This window comes from Ictidomys tridecemlineatus, chromosome 2 (assembly GCF_052094955.1).
Source record: "Ictidomys tridecemlineatus isolate mIctTri1 chromosome 2, mIctTri1.hap1, whole genome shotgun sequence".
NCBI lineage: Eukaryota > Metazoa > Chordata > Mammalia > Rodentia > Sciuridae > Ictidomys > Ictidomys tridecemlineatus.
This window is the reverse complement of record NC_135478.1, coordinates 179,281,419-179,299,154: the sequence shown is the minus strand read 5'-3', so window position 1 is coordinate 179,299,154 and position 17,736 is coordinate 179,281,419. Positions and strand designations below refer to the sequence as shown.

The 17,736-nt window shown below is 38.5% G+C and overlaps 1 protein-coding gene across 1 annotated transcript in view; it reads left to right on the top strand.

Moving 5' to 3' along the window:
• Snd1 (staphylococcal nuclease and tudor domain containing 1) overlaps window positions 1-17,736 on the top strand; it is a 410,467-nt gene that overhangs the window by 139,487 nt on the left and 253,244 nt on the right. Inside the window, exon 11 of the mRNA XM_005319414.4 lies at window positions 11,249-11,338. Coding sequence (XP_005319471.1) covers window positions 11,249-11,338 — 90 coding nt within the window. The remainder of the gene's footprint in view (window positions 1-11,248; window positions 11,339-17,736) is intronic.

Genomic DNA, 17,736 nt, shown 5'->3' with positions numbered 1-17,736 from the left:
GTAGTTCTTTTAATTTTAATTGTCTGTATTTCGCCATGATAGTAGTGGATGATAAGTATTAGTTTTCTAATTAATGTCAAATAGACCATAAGGTAAAAGAAAGTGTAATCTTCATTCTGTAACATTATGTGAATATCTGTCCTGAAAAGGTACGATCCTTATTTTACTGAATATTTAAGTATAGGCTGAGAGTAGGTTGAATTTGGTGGATAAAATATGTGGCACTAGATCTGGCAATTTGATTTAGATCTTGGAGGGATGCAACTGTCAAGGCAGAAACTGTCAAAAGGGAGACCTTTCTGCCATGAACTAACTAACTTACTTCCTTCCTTCCTTCCTTCCTTCCTTCCTTCCTTCCTTCCTTCCTTCCTTCCTTCCTTCCTCCCTCCCTCCCTCCCTCCCTCCCTTCCTTCCCTCCCTCCCTCCCTCCCTCCCTCCCTCTTTCCCTCCCTCTTTCCCTCCCTCTCACAACAATTTATTGCACAACTTTGACTGGAACTCTGGCTCAATTGAAGGTTCCACTGGCATCAGCTAAATAATGGTGTCATATCCAGCATCATTTTCCCTTCTGTGATGTTCCAGGAAGAAACTTTAATAATAATAATTATTTTTTAATATGGTGAAGAAAGGAAGACATTCACAAAGAAGCATTTCTCTAACAATATGATATGATCCTCTAAATGGGTTCACCCAACTCTGCTGTTTCTTACAGAGAAAATTGGTTTGCTATTGTAAGGGATGTGTTTTCTTTTCCTCCTGTTTCTTTCTCCTCTTCTAGAACTGTGGGAGGGCTTGTGGCACATCACTGTGCTGGATGGGTTTCATCTGGCTTGTAGCCTGTACTCTAAGTAACAGGGTTGTCTCTTCTGAGGGCACAGGCTCTCCATTTTTAGCCTGGGTATGAAGGGTAAGAAATGTGGGAGAAGATTTCTCCATTACTAGAAAACATGATTTAGGGCCAACTGGTTAATTATGAGCTTCCAGTGAAAAGGCAAATGGTGCCAAAAAAGGCAGAGCTAGTTGCGACATGGCTGGGCCGTGCCACTGCCCTGCATCACACCCTCTCTAAGACCTCCAGGTTGCCTTTTGTCTTTCAAGGGTTCCTTCTCCCCATTCCTTTTGCCCTTCCACTTTTAATATTGATTTTGTGTTTCCAGTTGATTTTCAGAACCATCAGCTAGGTAGAAAGAGTCCCTTCCAGGAAGACACTGATGGACTCTTATTTCCTCCCTATTCTCTACACTCGTCTGAACAGCAGATGAGGAGTGTATTTCATTTAGGAAGATGTCATACCTATTGGTGTTGCTGCAAATTAGTCTTTCTATAATTAAGAAAGGGCTTGAAGGATCCTTCACTACCCTCTCCTTTCCTTCTTTTGTCTCAATCCCAAAAATACCATTCCAGAAAATGCCCTTGCTTAGGCTTAGTTTAATTTGGAATTGAGGGTGAGGTCTGAGGGGAGAAGCTGCATGTTTTGATCTCATTAGGAAATTGACATTAGGAAATTACCCCCTTTTACATTGCAGGGTAATGTATTTATTTTAGAGTTGAACTGTCAGAATTGAGATATTTTTAGTATATCAGCTGAGCTGTACTTTGAACTCAGAATGATATTATATGTTTTCCATAAGAATTTCTGATAAAAGTTGGCTAATTATACATTGAAGGTATATTATTTGAAAGATCATAACTAATAGAATTCATTGTGTCAAACTTGTAGAGAGAACAGACGATTGCTTTTAAGAATTAGCCAAGTCAAAAGAGAGCATACTAATTATTTGGATTTTGCAAATTCAGATTTTCTTTAACTACACAAAACTACCAAGAGCCTTACTGTTGCATCAGTGTGCTTATAGAGTTTATGTTTTACAGTTGTAGAATCAAGTTGCAAGTCTAAATACTTTCTAATCTTCATTCTTGTGTAATATAGAATCATGTTAATAACAGCAGCTGGAAAGTTGTAGAATAGTTTGCTGTTAACTCGTACCATAAAAGACGCCTGTGCTTAGTGAACTTGCTAACTTTGTTATGAAGCTGCAGAGGTATTGCTCTCTCGTTTATAATTCATTGTGAGATTTATTAACCAATTCCATCGACTCTCATAATCACAATAGCTACAGTTCGAGTTGTCAAAAATAAATCTAGGTAGACTTTTCTGTATTACCTATTTTCTTCTCTCATTGTGTTAGCCTTTTCTAGTAATGTTGCACTATGTTGGGCACTTTCTAGGTACTGTGAAGATCTTTTTTTCTCTCACATAGATCGTCCCTCATGAGGTCTGGTAGAGAAGATAAGACCTGTATGAAGTAATTAAATTACGGTAATACAAGGCAGGGAGTGATTAGTGCTGTAACTTTGGCTTATCTCTTCCTCTGTCTAGACTTTTTAGCTCTTGTTAACATCCATGTTAGATGTTGTAAAACTTAACTCAGCTAAGTAGCTTTGCTTCCTGGTAACACTAAAAGTGTAGATTTTGTTTTCCAGTGGAGTTTATATTTGCTGAAATGTTCCTTGAGTTACCTTTCTGAAACCCTTTTCAGGTTTTTGCAGGAATTTGAAGGAATTTCTCTTGGTTTTCACTGCAAAGTTATGTATAAAGCCAGATGATTTTTATTTAAGTTGGTCTTACGAGGAAATAGACAAGTTACCAGGTAGGAGGCTGGTAGCTTGTACTAGACTCTCTATCTACAGCCTGGGCCTCTGTTAAATAGATCACACCAGACTGTCCACTTACTCTTGATCATTTGGTGCCAGAAAATATTTGAGGGATGTTTGATTTCAAGTCTAGAATAGCTCTTTTCATCTTTGACTTCCAGAGTACTGAACTTGAGCTTTGTTCTCTTCGAGAATTCCATGCCCTTTCTGTTTCATTATCTGAGACTTGCCAGTGGAGTCTTCACTGTTCCTCTAGAAAAGGTGGCACCACCTTATTTCCTCCTCGGAGCAGATTTTCATTTTCACTTTGTGGATGACAGAAAGTTTTTACTCAGGTGCATGTTAGAACTCACACTTGTGCAGGGAGGGCAGATGGGGCAGGTCCCCAGAGCCTTTCTCCTTTTCTATTTCCTTCTGTGGGTCTGGGAGCCACTTTTCTGTTGGCCACACGGCTTCATACTTTTTGAGTCATGGTTTTCTTTGGCATTTAGGTCTGTGAGGGTTGGTGTTGTTCTTTCATTCCACTCTTCTCTTACTGCAAAAATATTTGTAGCCAAGTGAAGGGACCACATATGGTGTGCTACTTAGATAATGGATTTGGAGCCTTGGAGCCTTTTAACTATTCCTAAAGTCTTGACAGGGTCTTGGGAGAGAGGTGCTGATGCTTGGCTCCTCTTATTTTCACCACACCCGTCTCTTCTCTTGCTGTCTCTTTCCTTCCCATCCTTATTGCATCTGAGCAATAAATAGCAAGCACTTCTGAAAAGGCTCTTAGTTGGCTTATGTAATTGAGTAGAAGAGCAGTCTCCAGAGGGAGATTTTTTTTTTCCTTCCATGATAGCCTTGAAAATGGTACTTTAATTTTGGGATGTGGAAGTTCCTGTGGAATATAATCATACGCTGTGCACTGGAGATAACGGGTCAGTCCCTTCAAGGACATGAGGCTGCCTAAATTTGCTTTACTTCTTTCCCTCTTTTGATGCTGTGAAACTGTTCTACTGGCAGGTTGCCAGAAGACATTTGTAGCCAGGACTGATTCTTGGAATTGCCACTTCGGGTTCTTTTTTGCTGTCACCATGGCTAGTATAGGTCTAGACTGCTGAATGTCTGTGTGGACTTGGTCAGGGAAGGAATGAGGATGTGGATATTCCTGCTATTACCTGGCATGGTCAGCATGGCATGCTCAATAGGATTCTCAGTTTCCTTATCCAGTCTTCAATAGTTGGAACAAAGGAGGTTTTAGAAGTTTTGTTTTGTCACCATTACTAGCATGTTTCCAGTTATCTAACCTGTACAGAAGATCAAGGAGCATTGAATTCCCCAATTGTTATTAACTTACTGAAGTTTGTTTATTATTTTTATTGAACCATTTTGACATTAATGAAGCTCCTCAGTGTGGCTTTCTGACCTCCTTTTTGTTGACATTGATTTAAATGGGGCTAGGTGTGTGCACACATTCCCTCCCGCCCCATGCATTCATCCTTCTGTACGTGCATGCATGCATACACCTCTATATAGCAACATTTCTCAAAGTATAGCCTACATACTTCCTTGCTACTTATTTCTAAATGCAGATCTGTGGGAATCATTTTAGACTTACTGTATTACAGTATTTGGTATAGGCCTGGCAGTCTGTGTTTTGGTAAATTCCCTTTTGGTGTGATTCTTAGGCATACCAAAACCAGACCACTGCTGACACAGGTGCGATTGATTGCCTTTTTTTTTTTTTTTTTTTTTTTTTTGGTGGTGGTGGTGAAGCCAGGGATTAGAACCCAGGGTCTTGTGTACATGCAAGGTAAGCACTCTCCCAACTGAGCTAACCTCAGCCCTATTGATTGCCTTTTGACCTAAACAAGCCAAGAGAGCCCAGTATCTGGCCCACCGGTGATGAGCATCTGGAAAGCAGGGCTCAAAACCCCAGCTTTCCCTTACATAATTATGTGAGGTCCTCAGGAAAGTCACTTAAACTTGGTATCTTACACTTTCCTTATGGGTCTCATGATCCTTATGAGGTAAGATTGCTGTCTGCATTATGCTTATGAAATAGGGTAGTCATTAATAGCTATTATTATCATATCTTAAATTCTTGTGCTTTTCACACTGTATAGTGCTCATAGATCCTTAAGGGATCAGCAAGATGAAGTAGGGTTCTTACAAAAAATCAAGAAATTTGAGGGTCATACAAAAGCAGTGATACATTTAAAGGAACTATTTATCTTATATAATCAGCACTTTTGATTCCACACCTATACATTTTTAAAAGAGATTTTATTTTTTAAATTTGATTTTAGTTTCCATTATTTACAATGTGTTCTTTGCTTCCTAGAATATGTATGAAATGTATTGAATTATACATGCAGTACTTACCTGGATTGCATCTCTGTAATAGACTGTTTACTTTTAAGAGGTATTTTGAACGAGGAGTGAGAAATAGTGCTAGTTGGAAAATGAAGCTGACTTTTTTGGGGAAGCAAGTTTTTGAGGAGTTGTTTGGGTGTGTACTGCTCCTGAACACAGTCCTTCAGGTATAGTTAGACATCTTAGGGAGATGCAGGATATCTTCCATTTGGCCAAGGTGGTTATAAGTTAAAACCTTCCCCTGCTGCTGCCTTATAGTTTCCTGTTAGCAGACCTGCCTTTTATAGAAATGTGCTACTGTGTGTGTTAATGACCACAAAACAGTGAATATCCCTATGGATTCTGTCTCCTGGCTGCCAAGGGAATTGAAAGGTCCTTGATTGTAAATATGCCTAGGGCATATGATACTCTTCCTATTTTAAGTCTGTAATTCAAATGGAAATTGCAGCCTTTGTTTATTAAAATGGCATATGAGGAAAAGCTACTGGGACTGGTCCATTATTTACTGTTTGAAATTTTATCCATTTAAATCTGTTCATGTCTGTTGTTCTTTCTTACTTTAATTCAACAGTTTTAAGATCAGCATGCAGTATAATTCCACTTGGCAACATTAATTAAGATATTACAGTTTGTCTCCTTTAAAAGTGAAATTCAGACTTCTTTTTGACCTTGTTTATTTGACAGCATATTTATAGTTAAATTATTTCCTGTTTCATGGAAGGATTACATCTGTGAGAGAGTATCTTTGTTTTTTTTTTTTTAAGAGAAAATGGAATTTAATGCATTTCTTATGAGAAAGGATGCCCAGTTATTCTACTGAAAAGAGAAAAGTGTAAGACATTGTGGGAAATGGAAAAGGTGACAAACCAGATTTGAAAATTTCCTCTCCCTGAACGTTTTTTGACTTAGAAAAGTTCCAGGTTTAAAGAATAACATAACAAAACAAATCATTTAGGTTCCTTTTTCAGTTTCTTCCTCTTCCCCCTTTTAATATTAAATATTACAGGTACAGTTGAACATCCCAGGGTGCTCATCCTCAGCCCATTTTTCAACCCCTCTCCCATCTCACATTGGTAACCATTAGCTTGTTTTTTTTATTTCTAAGTATTTTTATACTTTTGCTGCTAGCAAAGCTCTGTGAATAGCATAATATTGTTTGTGTCTTTTTTTAGTCTGCATTTATATGGGATTTATGTTCTTTTTCCTGTTCATTATTGTTTTAAAATTTGTACCTTTGTTAGCTTGCTTTAATTCAGTGTAACTGCTTTGTATTCTATTTTGTGGTTATATGATACACAGTGTCAGTATAGCCTTATCTTGCACACGTGACAGGTTTTTTAGAGTGTATTCTTACTTGTAAGTAGCATTTCCTAATTAAAGTATACATAGCCTCAACTTTAACCAACTTTAACCATACAGTACCATGTAAAAGTGCCAAAGTATTTACAACATTCTATACCATTGGTAGTTAAAGGGCATTCCCACTTTCTCACATCTTTTTTCCAATGATGTTTGTAATGTAGGGTCTCAATTTACATTTCTCAGATTATTATTGAAATTATACTTTTTATGCACACAGTATCTTGTCAGAGTTCTTTAGTGAAGTGCCGATATATACTTTTTTGCCCATTCTTCCATTGTTTTTTAACAATAAATAATAACTTGGAGTCTTCCTTGGTTCCTCCCTTTTGTTTACATCTCCCATTCCATCTAGAATCTACTTCGTATTTCCACTTCTGACTGCTTTTAACTTCCTTCAGTACTGCCACCCTTTGGTAACCTCTCATTCCTTACCTAGATTACAGCATAATTTCCTAATTTGTCTTCCAGGCTTCACCCTTCACTTGTTACAGGGTCTCACAAAGACCAGAATGATTATTTCAGATGTCAGATTTCTGCCATTCTCTCCCTTCCTACACTCTGCTCTAGTATCTGGTATCTTTGTTGTTTCCCGAATCCACCAGGCATACACATGATTTACCTTGGCTGTTCTCTTTGCCTTTCTTCAGATGCTGGGCATCTGATACCTCTTTTGGGACTTTGAAGCCTGCTTGCACTGGTGCGCCACCCGGCCATTCCCTCTCATTATGCTTTTTCTTTCACAATCTTTGTTATCAATAACAGTGCTTCAACTTTTCACTTTGATCATGATACTTTTTGGAGGAGTACTGGGGATTGAACCCAGGGGTACCCTACCACTGAGCTATATCCTCCCACCCCACCCCCATATTTTTTGGTAGCAGGAGTGCTTTATCACTGAGCAACATCCCCGGCTCTTTATTTATTTTTTATTTAGACAAGGTCTTGCTAAGTTATTTAGGGTCTTACTTAGTTGTTAAGGTTGTCTTGAATGTGTGATCCTCCTGTATTAGCCCCATGAGCCGCTGGATTACATTTTTATACTACTGCACTCAGCTTCACCCCCAATTCTTTTCTTCTTTTATTTTGAGACAGGGTTTCTCTTCATTGTTGAGGCTGGCCTTGGAACATTCCATCCTCCTGTCTCAGCCTCCCGAGTTTCTGAAATCATGGGCCTGTACCACCGTGCCCAGCCAATGATGTCTTAAATAAGGAACTTTAAAAATGTTGCTGGAGCCACCCTTACCTGCTTCCCTATACCCCTACCATAATACATTTCTGTTCACACTTATTTAGGAAATCCTGAACTATCTCAAAGCCATTAAGTTAAAAAAAAAAAAATGAGAGGAGAGGTCCTTTTTAGTTATACTCAAAGCCAAAGTTTTATGGCTATAGTTTTTAAATTTAGACTAGGTAAAATTAGGCCTAAAATGGGTTGAGAGCAACGAGTGGACTTGAAGTCCTTTTCCTGCCCTCCAAATGAACACTGACCAGATGTCCCCATTTTGGCAAACTGCCAAAAATACCTTCCTGCAAAAATGCCAGATGTGTTTTCAGATGCTGAGAAGTGGGTGTTGGGCCTTGCTCCTGGGAAGAGAGGCAGATGACAAAAGATATCTCTTCCGTCTCCAATGTGAGTCATTGCAGGGCCTACATGCAATGTCATTTCTCAGGAGGAACAGTGATTACAGCACATATTGGTTTGTATATTATCCGCCCACCAGATAAAGTAAGCATTCTCTTCTATTTTTATTTTGGAAAAAAAAAATTTCCATGTAAATCAGAATCGAAACTAGACAGTCCCTTTTAGCAGGCAAGATTCAGCTAACGTCCTGTTTTCTCAGAATATATTCCATACCTCAATTGCCTCTTAGTGCTTTCAAAGGCTTTTATGTACCTGGTAATTTGGAGGAATTGCTTTTATTTTGTGGTGTCTTAGGGACTTCTAATATCTCTCTTGTAAGATGTTTGCAGATGTCAATAGCTCCTAGCTCTGAAGGGTTAGAGTAACAAGATCATTCTGTTTTCACTTCTGATATCTTGTTTTCTGCTTGTGGTATTTGTTCTTTCCTAGTTTCATGAGAGACATATTATCAAACTCTGAAGTTGCTCTCTTTTTTTATTAGGAGATGTTTGTTGGCATATTATTTATTTTCTTTCATTCTTTGGAGGGTATTTTGACTTGGCCCAGTTCTGCAGAGTTCTTCAAAATAGATTCGGTATGTGTGTGTGTGTGTGTGTGTGTGTGTGTGTGTGTGTGTGTGTGTGTTTGTTTTGTGTTGCTGGGTATTGAACCAGTGCCCTGCTTATACTAGGCAAATGCTCTCTCTACCAACTGAGCTATACCCCATAGCCAAAACAGGATTCTTATTTAGACAACCATTTTCACACATGTAGGTGTACATCACTCCATGATCTTTTGAATGCTCGTTGGAACTGTATTTCGTACCTTGGAATTCCAGTCTACTGACAGTCCCTTGTACGCCTGGTGCTTCGTAATACATAGGGTAAGGTGTGGAAATTCAAGCTCTGTGGTGAATTAGATGGCTGTTTATAGTAAATACTGTTATTTTGTTGAATTCGTTTTTAAATATTTTGTTCACTAAAGCTTTTGTAATCACACAGCTACTCTCTGTAAGTAGAGTTTCCTCTGTTGCTTGGTGAACGTGAATATGTTGGCACTTCTTTGTTCCTGAGGGCTGATTCTGATTACCATTGATTTTTGTCTTTATTAAAAATCCTTTTCCTTACTGGCACCCAACATCTTTTGTCAATGAGCATTCTAACTCTATCACTGAGTGTCGTCACTAACTCTCTTTCAGGATAATATGTTACCTGTGGATCCTAAATAAGTCTCTGATTTGTGGCTTGTTATTTTCACTTGGCTTCCAGGACATTTGTAAAATATCCAATCTGTCCGTTGTGTTACTCAGCATTCCCTGAGACCAGGGAATCCCACACATCCTCCTCCTCTACCTCCACTGTACCCCTCCTGTATTTTTATTTCTCTAAAATTTTCATGCTCAACGTTGTACCCTACTTTTTAGGCTATGGTCCTGACATCCTAGGACCTCGATCAGACCTTGGATACCCTAGTTCTTTCTGTGCAGAGTACGTAGATTTTCATACATTATCTGGGACAAGGCAGTTCTTTTACTCCCTAGGAGAGCAGTGGAAGAACAATAAATGCCTTTTAAAAAATTCTCGCAGAGGAAATAGTTGACAATCAGATGATGAATGTGAAGCTCAAATTTCCTTGTAACAGGAAGAATTCTCATAAGAGGTTTTCTTGGTTATATCAATGAGTCGAAATGTTTTATGATGTATTCAAGACATCAAGGCTTAGTTAGTATCTGGGAAGAAGCATCAATTTTGATTCTCTTTCCCTCACTATTGACATTAGAATGAATTTTAAAATGGGATCTTAAAGGGATGAAGCTTCTTTATCTGATAGTAGTTGGCTATTTAAGAAAATAAAATAACTTATGAATTTCTGCTTTGAATCCAGATGGATCCTATAGAAGCCTCATGTTTTTTCAGGTGCTTAATAGATGGCAAAGGCACAGCCAGCTCAGCCAACCAGAGAAGTGGGGGAGCCAGTGTTGTTCATCTAGCAAAGAAGTTAGTCCTTGCTTTCTCCTTTCTTCCTGTAGTTTTTTCAAATATTACCTGTATCCTGGAGATCCCCAAACCTGCACATGCAGACCTGTTCTCCTGGCATGCTTTCTTTCTGCATACCATCCTGAATGTTTCGTCAGAAGCTACTGAATCCATCTTTAGTAATTAATTTCATGCTATGAGAGAAGACTATGCTTAGCGTACACAAATGGACATGGTTTCTGTTATCTTGGAAATGGCAGGCTAGTGTGAGAGAGACCTTGAGGTAATGTACCAATCTGTCCAGCTAAGACTCTTATTTCTCAATTAGATCCTTTGTGCCTCCACAGCCTCACCAAAAGACAAACGTCTCTGGATTTCTTTTGCCTGTCATCATGGCTCAATATTGTATTTCCACTCTTTTATCCCCTCTATCTACTCTCTTGTCAGTTTCTGTTAATTCATTTCTTAAGATGGTTCTCATATCTCTTTAACTTTCTATCCATTCTTACTTCTGTCACCTTTGTCTAGACCCTCTTTCATCATTTCAAAATGACATTGCTTAGAGCAGTCACATCTTTTGGGAACCATGAAATAATGAAGAGATAGAGAAAATATCATTCCTTTTTCCTTTTTTCCTTGTTCTACCTTTTCATACTCTAATTTTTTTTCTGTCCTGCACATTCACATTAATTAAATCCCATCCTGTCAATGAAACATGTCCTGATTGCTTCTTTATTTCCACATCGCTGAACTTTTATAGCATTCAGTTCAGTCTGTATCCCAGTAATTTAACACTTAACCAAAACTGCTTTGTTTTTCTATCTCATATCTGTTGGATTTCTTTTATTACTATGTTCCAAGATTTTTGAGTTCAGGATATAGACATGTATTTATGGGATGATTTGTATGGAGCCAGTAATTGGTAGGTGCTCAATAAAGGCGATTGAATTAAATTTATAGTGCATTAATGAAGGGGCCTAATACTTATATATTGAAGTTTATGTTGCTATTTCCTGGTGTTGAACACTTACTTCCATCTTGGGTAATTGCAAACATTCCATTGCTTATTTTTGAGTCTATCATGTGAAAAAGATAATCTGACTCTCTATAAAGCATTTTAGCCAAATATTTATTAAACATTTATCAGATATGTAGCACTTATTTAATATTTGGGACTCTGAGAAATAGCTGAATTCACATACATTCTAATATATTGTACTATTTCCTGTGTTCATTTGGTTTCTCTTCCTGATGTGGTATATTATTTTGCTTTTAGGATAAGAATAAGAAACTGCGTCCCCTATATGACATTCCCTACATGTTTGAAGCCCGGGAATTTCTTCGAAAAAAGCTTATTGGGAAGAAGGTAAGAATGACAGAAACATATTTGCAAGTGATTGTACTTCATCCAATTCTTCAGACATGCTTATTTTAAGTTGAGTCCTTTTCATTCCTTTCACCAACAGATGATACTCCTCCACCAAGTCAAGCAGAATTCCTTTGGTATAAAGGGAGGTGTGTCTGTGTCAGGAAGTGGTATTCCTTGAGAGAGGTTTAAAATTGGGGCCCTGACCACAGTTTGATTGCCAGTACTCTCATGGCAGGTTCCAGGCTCAATTCCAGTTTCAATAATTGCATATTGCCCTGCAATCCATTCCCTTGGCTCTCTTGTTTTCTCCAGCCACCCTCCATTTAAAGTTTGGGGCTGTGAGATTTTTCCAGCGAGGGGAAGTTGCTTCTGTTTTGTGTTTCCCTCACTTCCAAGGGGTAGGTTGGCTGAAGAGGAGGGGAAGTTAGGGACTCCTAGAATTAGGAGCATGCTTAGGGAAATGGTACCTCTTGGTGAATGCTACCGCTATCTGGCTTATAAAATTTCCCACAGCTTCTTATGCAGGTGCTGCATGACAATTCAGTGAGTAAGGAGGGTGTAGCTTGCTGATAGTTCCTTTGCAGATTTTTCTGTAGCACATTGACCTTTTTAGTCTATGGCAACAATTTGAAGATTTTACAGTACATTTTCTTGTGTACTCATTTAGAGGATAGTGTTCTTCATATTATGAATTTAGTTAGCTTTTGAGCATCCCCCTTATTTTTTCTGTCACCCCTCCAAAGTCCTAAGTTCTTTATATCCTGGATGAACAAAGAAAATAAATGGGATAGTTCCTTTGGTAAGTGACGAAGTCTGTGTAGGGAGACTTGTGTTTTCCTTACTTTGCTTTAGGTAGGATTCTAGAAAAACACCACATTTTGGGTAAATTTTTATTATATCTTCAGAAAGTTAAAGCCAGTCAGTTTTTTGTCTGACTTAAAACATTAAGACCATATTAACATTCTTTATTTAAATTATTGATGTTGTGATGGGTTTGATAAATCTCTTGCTTTTGAATTAATGCCAAAATAGTATACCGTAAATAGAAATATAAGCAGTTTTATTTTATACTGTTGTTAGTAGGATGATAATTTATATATTTATATATTTAATTTATATATTGTTAGTAGGATGATAATTTATTTTATACTGTTGTTAGTAGGATGATAATTTATATATTTATATATTTAATTTATATATTGTTAGTAGGATGATAATTTATTTTATACTGTTGTTAGTAGGATGATAATTTATTTTGAAGTTGGATATAAGATGAAATTGCTAATTTTCAGACAGAAAAACCAAAGTAGGTTCCCTAAAATGAGTATTAAATTTTCTCCAGTTCCTTCAGAGAATAGGCTCATTTGTCATTGTATAAAGCTTGACAGAATGCTGTATTCATTCATGAAATATAGTGCGAATGATGGCTTGAAGTCTCTTTCAATTTCTAGATCTCTTGTTATCTGATGTAAAGTCTAACATCTCTATTTCACCCAGTTGATGTCGTATCACTCATTTACTGGCTCATATAAATTGCGTGGAATTCCCTCACCAGTGAGGATTTCTAAGGATACAGAGTCACACAGAAAGGAGTGGCAGCACATTTGATTCAGGTGCCTGTCGTTTGTAGGTACTGTGGCATCCACCTGGTTTCTTTGACTATTGCCCTACCCTAATTCTGTTTCTTCTCTGGGAATATAGGTCACTGCTTATTTCAGCCACTGCTGACTGGTCCTGGAAGGTTAGTTCGGGGCTCTGCTCTCAAGGACTGTGTACTAGGCCACAGTAAAGTCCTCCATCACTGAATTAAAGGACTGACCTTAAGTGTCAGATATGATGTCAGTTCTCAAGCAATTAGGTCCCTTCTTAGTGGAAGAAGCCTTGTTTACTGGTTCCTGTGGTTGATTGGATTCTATTTGTGCTGAGCCCAAGTTTTGTCCCCCACCGTGACATTGTATAAATGATGAATACTGTATCCTTGGTAAGGGAGTTGGATGCAGCTCAGCTCTGCTGGGCTGGAACATTCCTGATGCAAACTCCTTTTCCTGACTCACCACCTGAAACTACTTGCCTGTCTTCTGGGCCTGTCAGTTCGACAGTGAACACCCATGTGCTCTGGCATCTGGGAGCAGGCAGGGCAGTTGCTGCCTGGTTGGCAGCGGGGTTGGGGTGGGAGGGGGTCAAGGGCTGGCTAGCACATCATTGCACATTTCTGCTAATTCCCTTCAGACCTCTGCAGCTGTTCAGTATGGCACATGGTGATTAAGAGCCACCGTGAGGGAGCATGTTTGTCCATGTGCATGAAAGCTGATTAGGGCAGCCTGTCACAGCTTAAGGAAGACATGGAGATAAAATTATTTTCTTTGACTAGACCTTATCAGAGAGTTCATTCTGTGGTGATTTTGAGAGTTGTGTAGAATGTGGAGAAACAAGAGAGAAGGTAAACTGCTGAGGTATTTTCTTGTCTTTGAAGACCTCCATCCCAGCTGCGGAACTTCACATTGGTGTACTCCTCAGATTAAATTCTGGACATGTCTTATAATTAGAGTAAACATGTTTCTCTTGGAGCCTTGGTTTTTATCATTTATGAACCAGGAATACAATTTGTCTTCCCTTGTCTTGAAGTTGTGCAGGATGATAGTAGTCTTTCATGTTTGCTCAGATGACAAGAAGGCGTGTGGTTTGGTGTAGCTTAATAATACAATTTGCGTATGGAATGTAGCATACTCTACATGTTTAGATTTATTCCTAGCTCAGAGGTAAAGACAGATAAATCAGTGTGCAGTTGGCATCATAATTGCAGTACTTTTCCATGGTTTTCACTGTTGTTTCTGTTGACTTGACTGCCTTTTCAACCCATTTCATGGATTTGGGTGTTTCTGTTTAGCTGTGGTATCAGGGATTCAGCTTCCCCAAAATAAATCAGTTTGGGCTAAAAGATATATGTTTTTTTTAGCCAAATTTGGTGGCACATGCCTGTAATCCCAGTGACTCTGGAGGCTGAGGCAGGAGGATGGTAAGTTCAGTGTCAACTTCAGCAGCTTAAGGAGACCCTGAGCAACTTAGCAGGACGCTATCTCCAAAAGGGCTGGGGATGTAGCTTAGTGGTAAAGTACTTTGTACCAAAAAATAAAGTAAAATAAAGGGTCTGTGTGTTTTTCAAACTGGGAAGTTGTAGATAATGTGTGCATCCTCAATCTACCCATCCCATCCTGTTTACCATCTGCCATCCTTTTCTCTAAAATCTTGACTAAAGCATATTCATGGTAAACAACTTCCTTGCTGATTTCTTCACTGCTTTATCATGCAATGGAATTTGTGAGAACTTCAACATGTCTTAGTTTTCCAGAATAATGTCCTTGGTTTGTGAATAAGATGGTGAGATCTGTGTCCTCCTTCCAGGGCTTCTGCCTCTTCTAACAGTAAAATCAATTTCTTTCTGTGTGTGCATATTTCTTAATATTTAGAAATCAGCCCGTAGAAAGCAATAGTTTGTATGTCACAGTTATTTTGCTTTTGATAGAACAGGATAGTCACTGAGATCTTCATTGGGGAATCCCCCACCCTGCTATCCCATAGTATACCTAAAGCAAAATCTGAGTATATTTTTCCATGTAATACAGCATTTACAAGTGACATATGAATCATTCCTATAACTCCTGTCCCTTAACTGCAGAATTTCTATTACCATGGGAACCATTGTATTCAAAGTTAGAACTTGTTTCAACAATTGGAGGGTCAAAAATGGTGGAAGAAATGGAACTGCAACAAGCCAGAGTGTACTGAGGTGAAGCCAGCAGGAGATTGATGCTCACTGCAGGCTGGCCTGTCCAGCATATGCCCCCAGCATATGTTTTCTCCCTTAATGTTTTGAAATTTTTTCCCCCACCATTCCTTTGAATAAGCAAATCTGGGGGATGAGGCTCATCTGTACACAAGTGGCCGCCTTTGTACAGTTTGCATGCCAGTGAAATTTGTTCTGTGAACAAGTCTGGCTCTTTTTTAGGGACTTAAAATTGGGCATTTTTCTTGATAAAGGCCAGTATTTTGGAAATTATGGGGCTGTAAATCATTTATTGAGAGTCATTTTATGTATAGATTGCTTTAAATAATAATTATTATTTTTTTCTCCAAAAATCTGTCTTTTCTGACGTGTAGGTACTTTTAGGGTGTGCATCTGGGGGAAATCTCTATGCATGCCAGACAATCAAGTGTGATTTCTTGGATGAAATTTTCTTTGACTTTCCCCTTCTAATAATTTACCCTCCACACATGTTCCATAGTTTGTGATAATATACACTCAAGAGTCTATGTAGGAATATCCTTCTTTCTTGTTGGATTTATTTTGTTATGCTGATGAGGAACTGCATCAACAACTCATTATCTCAGTGCCAGTATAGTTTGTGGTGCATATATTAAGTGCTCAATGAATTTTTTGAAGTAGGACTCATCTGATAGACCTTAGGTTAGCCATATATCTGTTCGTAGTAAGCACTGGACTCAGGGATGTTGGTTTCACTTTTAATTTTTACCTGTGTTCTGCAAAATGCATATATTGCTCCCATTTTTACTGGAAAAGAATCTGAAACCTATAGAAATTAAGTATTTTGATCATTTAGCTCTGCTTTTAATTGCTGTGTTAAATTAAAGGCCTAGAAATGTTCCCTGCTGTATGCTGACTCAAATGATGATAGGGTCTTTGCACATTTGGGGAAAATGTCAGTCCCTATATATAACATATACTTTACACGCTATAAGAAGTTCTTCTGCTGCCTCATCCTAGTCTACAGCTTTTAAGGAGTGGTGGAGGCACCATTTATCAGCCTTCTGAGCCTTTCAGCCTTTTAGACATGATCTCATTAGTCTTTGAGATGTCCCTCTGATGATGTGTTTCATCAAATTGTTCTTCATAGAATCAGTGTCAGATTATATGTTTCCCACATTAAGTGGACACTGGAAGATGAAAGGCAACATGGCAAAGCCAGCGGTGACCCTTGATTTCCCTTTCTTAATTTCTTGGCATAATGGCAACTTCAGGAATTGTCTGGAAGAAAGGAAGGACAGGGGTTGACCCCTACACCCACCACTCCTCTTGACCCAGAACCAGGGAGAACGTGAGGAATACTATCTATCTCTGAAGGTGCCAGGAGTCCCCATCCCTAGGAGGGGCTGTCGTTCACTCAGCTAATGCAGCTCCTCAAGGGCAGAGTGTCTTCCTGAGGAGAAGACCTTGCCTTCTCCAGGCTGCCTACAGGATTGGCCTTTTCCTCTCAAAAACCCACTAAAGTGCTATCTTTCGAAGGGTGCTAAGTACAGAGCTAGCTGACTGGGAATTCTTGTTCTTAATTACCTCTGATGCATTTTAGTTTGGATTTTATAAACATTTCTTTTGTCATCTCCACATTTTCACTCCATATTAATTTGATTCATTTGCAGTATGGAAAAGTCCTTTACATTAATGATCAAAACAGGCCCTAAGGTTGTGAATGCATTGTGATTTAAATTGACAGGTTTATAGAAGGTTGCTTCTCCTTGCCTTCCAGTGCCAGCTGTTATCATCAATGTGGCTGTAAATTTTTGAACAAATGATTGGAGATATTCACCAAATTAAGAGATGCTTTGGATGACTTGGGATTTCTGTTCCTGCCTTTTCCTACTGGAGTTTTCCCACTTGGATATGATGGGTCCATGTCATAATACATTGACCACCAAGGTTCATTTTAGATGCCCTTTAGCCATTGGGTTTTAAGAATGATCCTAGTCTTATCCCTTGAGTCCTTAACTGCCTTGTCTGGTGACAGATAATTAACAAATGACTGGAATTGCCTGTTTCTGGAAACTCAGCAAGGTAGCTTTTTTCCTGCTGCCACCTAAATGCTCTTTCTGATAATGAGTTCTTTTTTTTTTCTTTCTTCTTCTGTGTTTTTTTTTCTTCTTCTTCTACTCCTCCTCCTCCTCCTTCTCCTTCTTTTTTTTGGTCTGCAGATTGTGAAAAGTACTTCTGACTTTGGGGGCCAACAGGGTGTTGAATGGAGCGCACAGCTCTTTGGTGAAGTGTGTTTTTTGTATGATGTATTTTGTAATATCCTATCAGAAAGCATCTTTAAGTTAAATGAAGAAACTAGAATTTTCAGCTGTGTTCCTGGAAATTTCTTCAGTATACTCACTTGTGGGAAATGATTTATTATCTACCAGAATCCTCGAGGTTCTCAAATCTCTAGGTAATACTCTTATATTACTTTGCTTATTATTTAAGACTTTCTTCCTTGGACTCCCCAGTTGCTTGTAGTTTTCTGGTGAAAATTCTTATATTTGTAACATGATTTGTGGTCAGCTTGTCTTCAGCCACCCACTCCTGATCTTTCCTGCTAGCTTTCTAAAATGTCGTCCTTGGA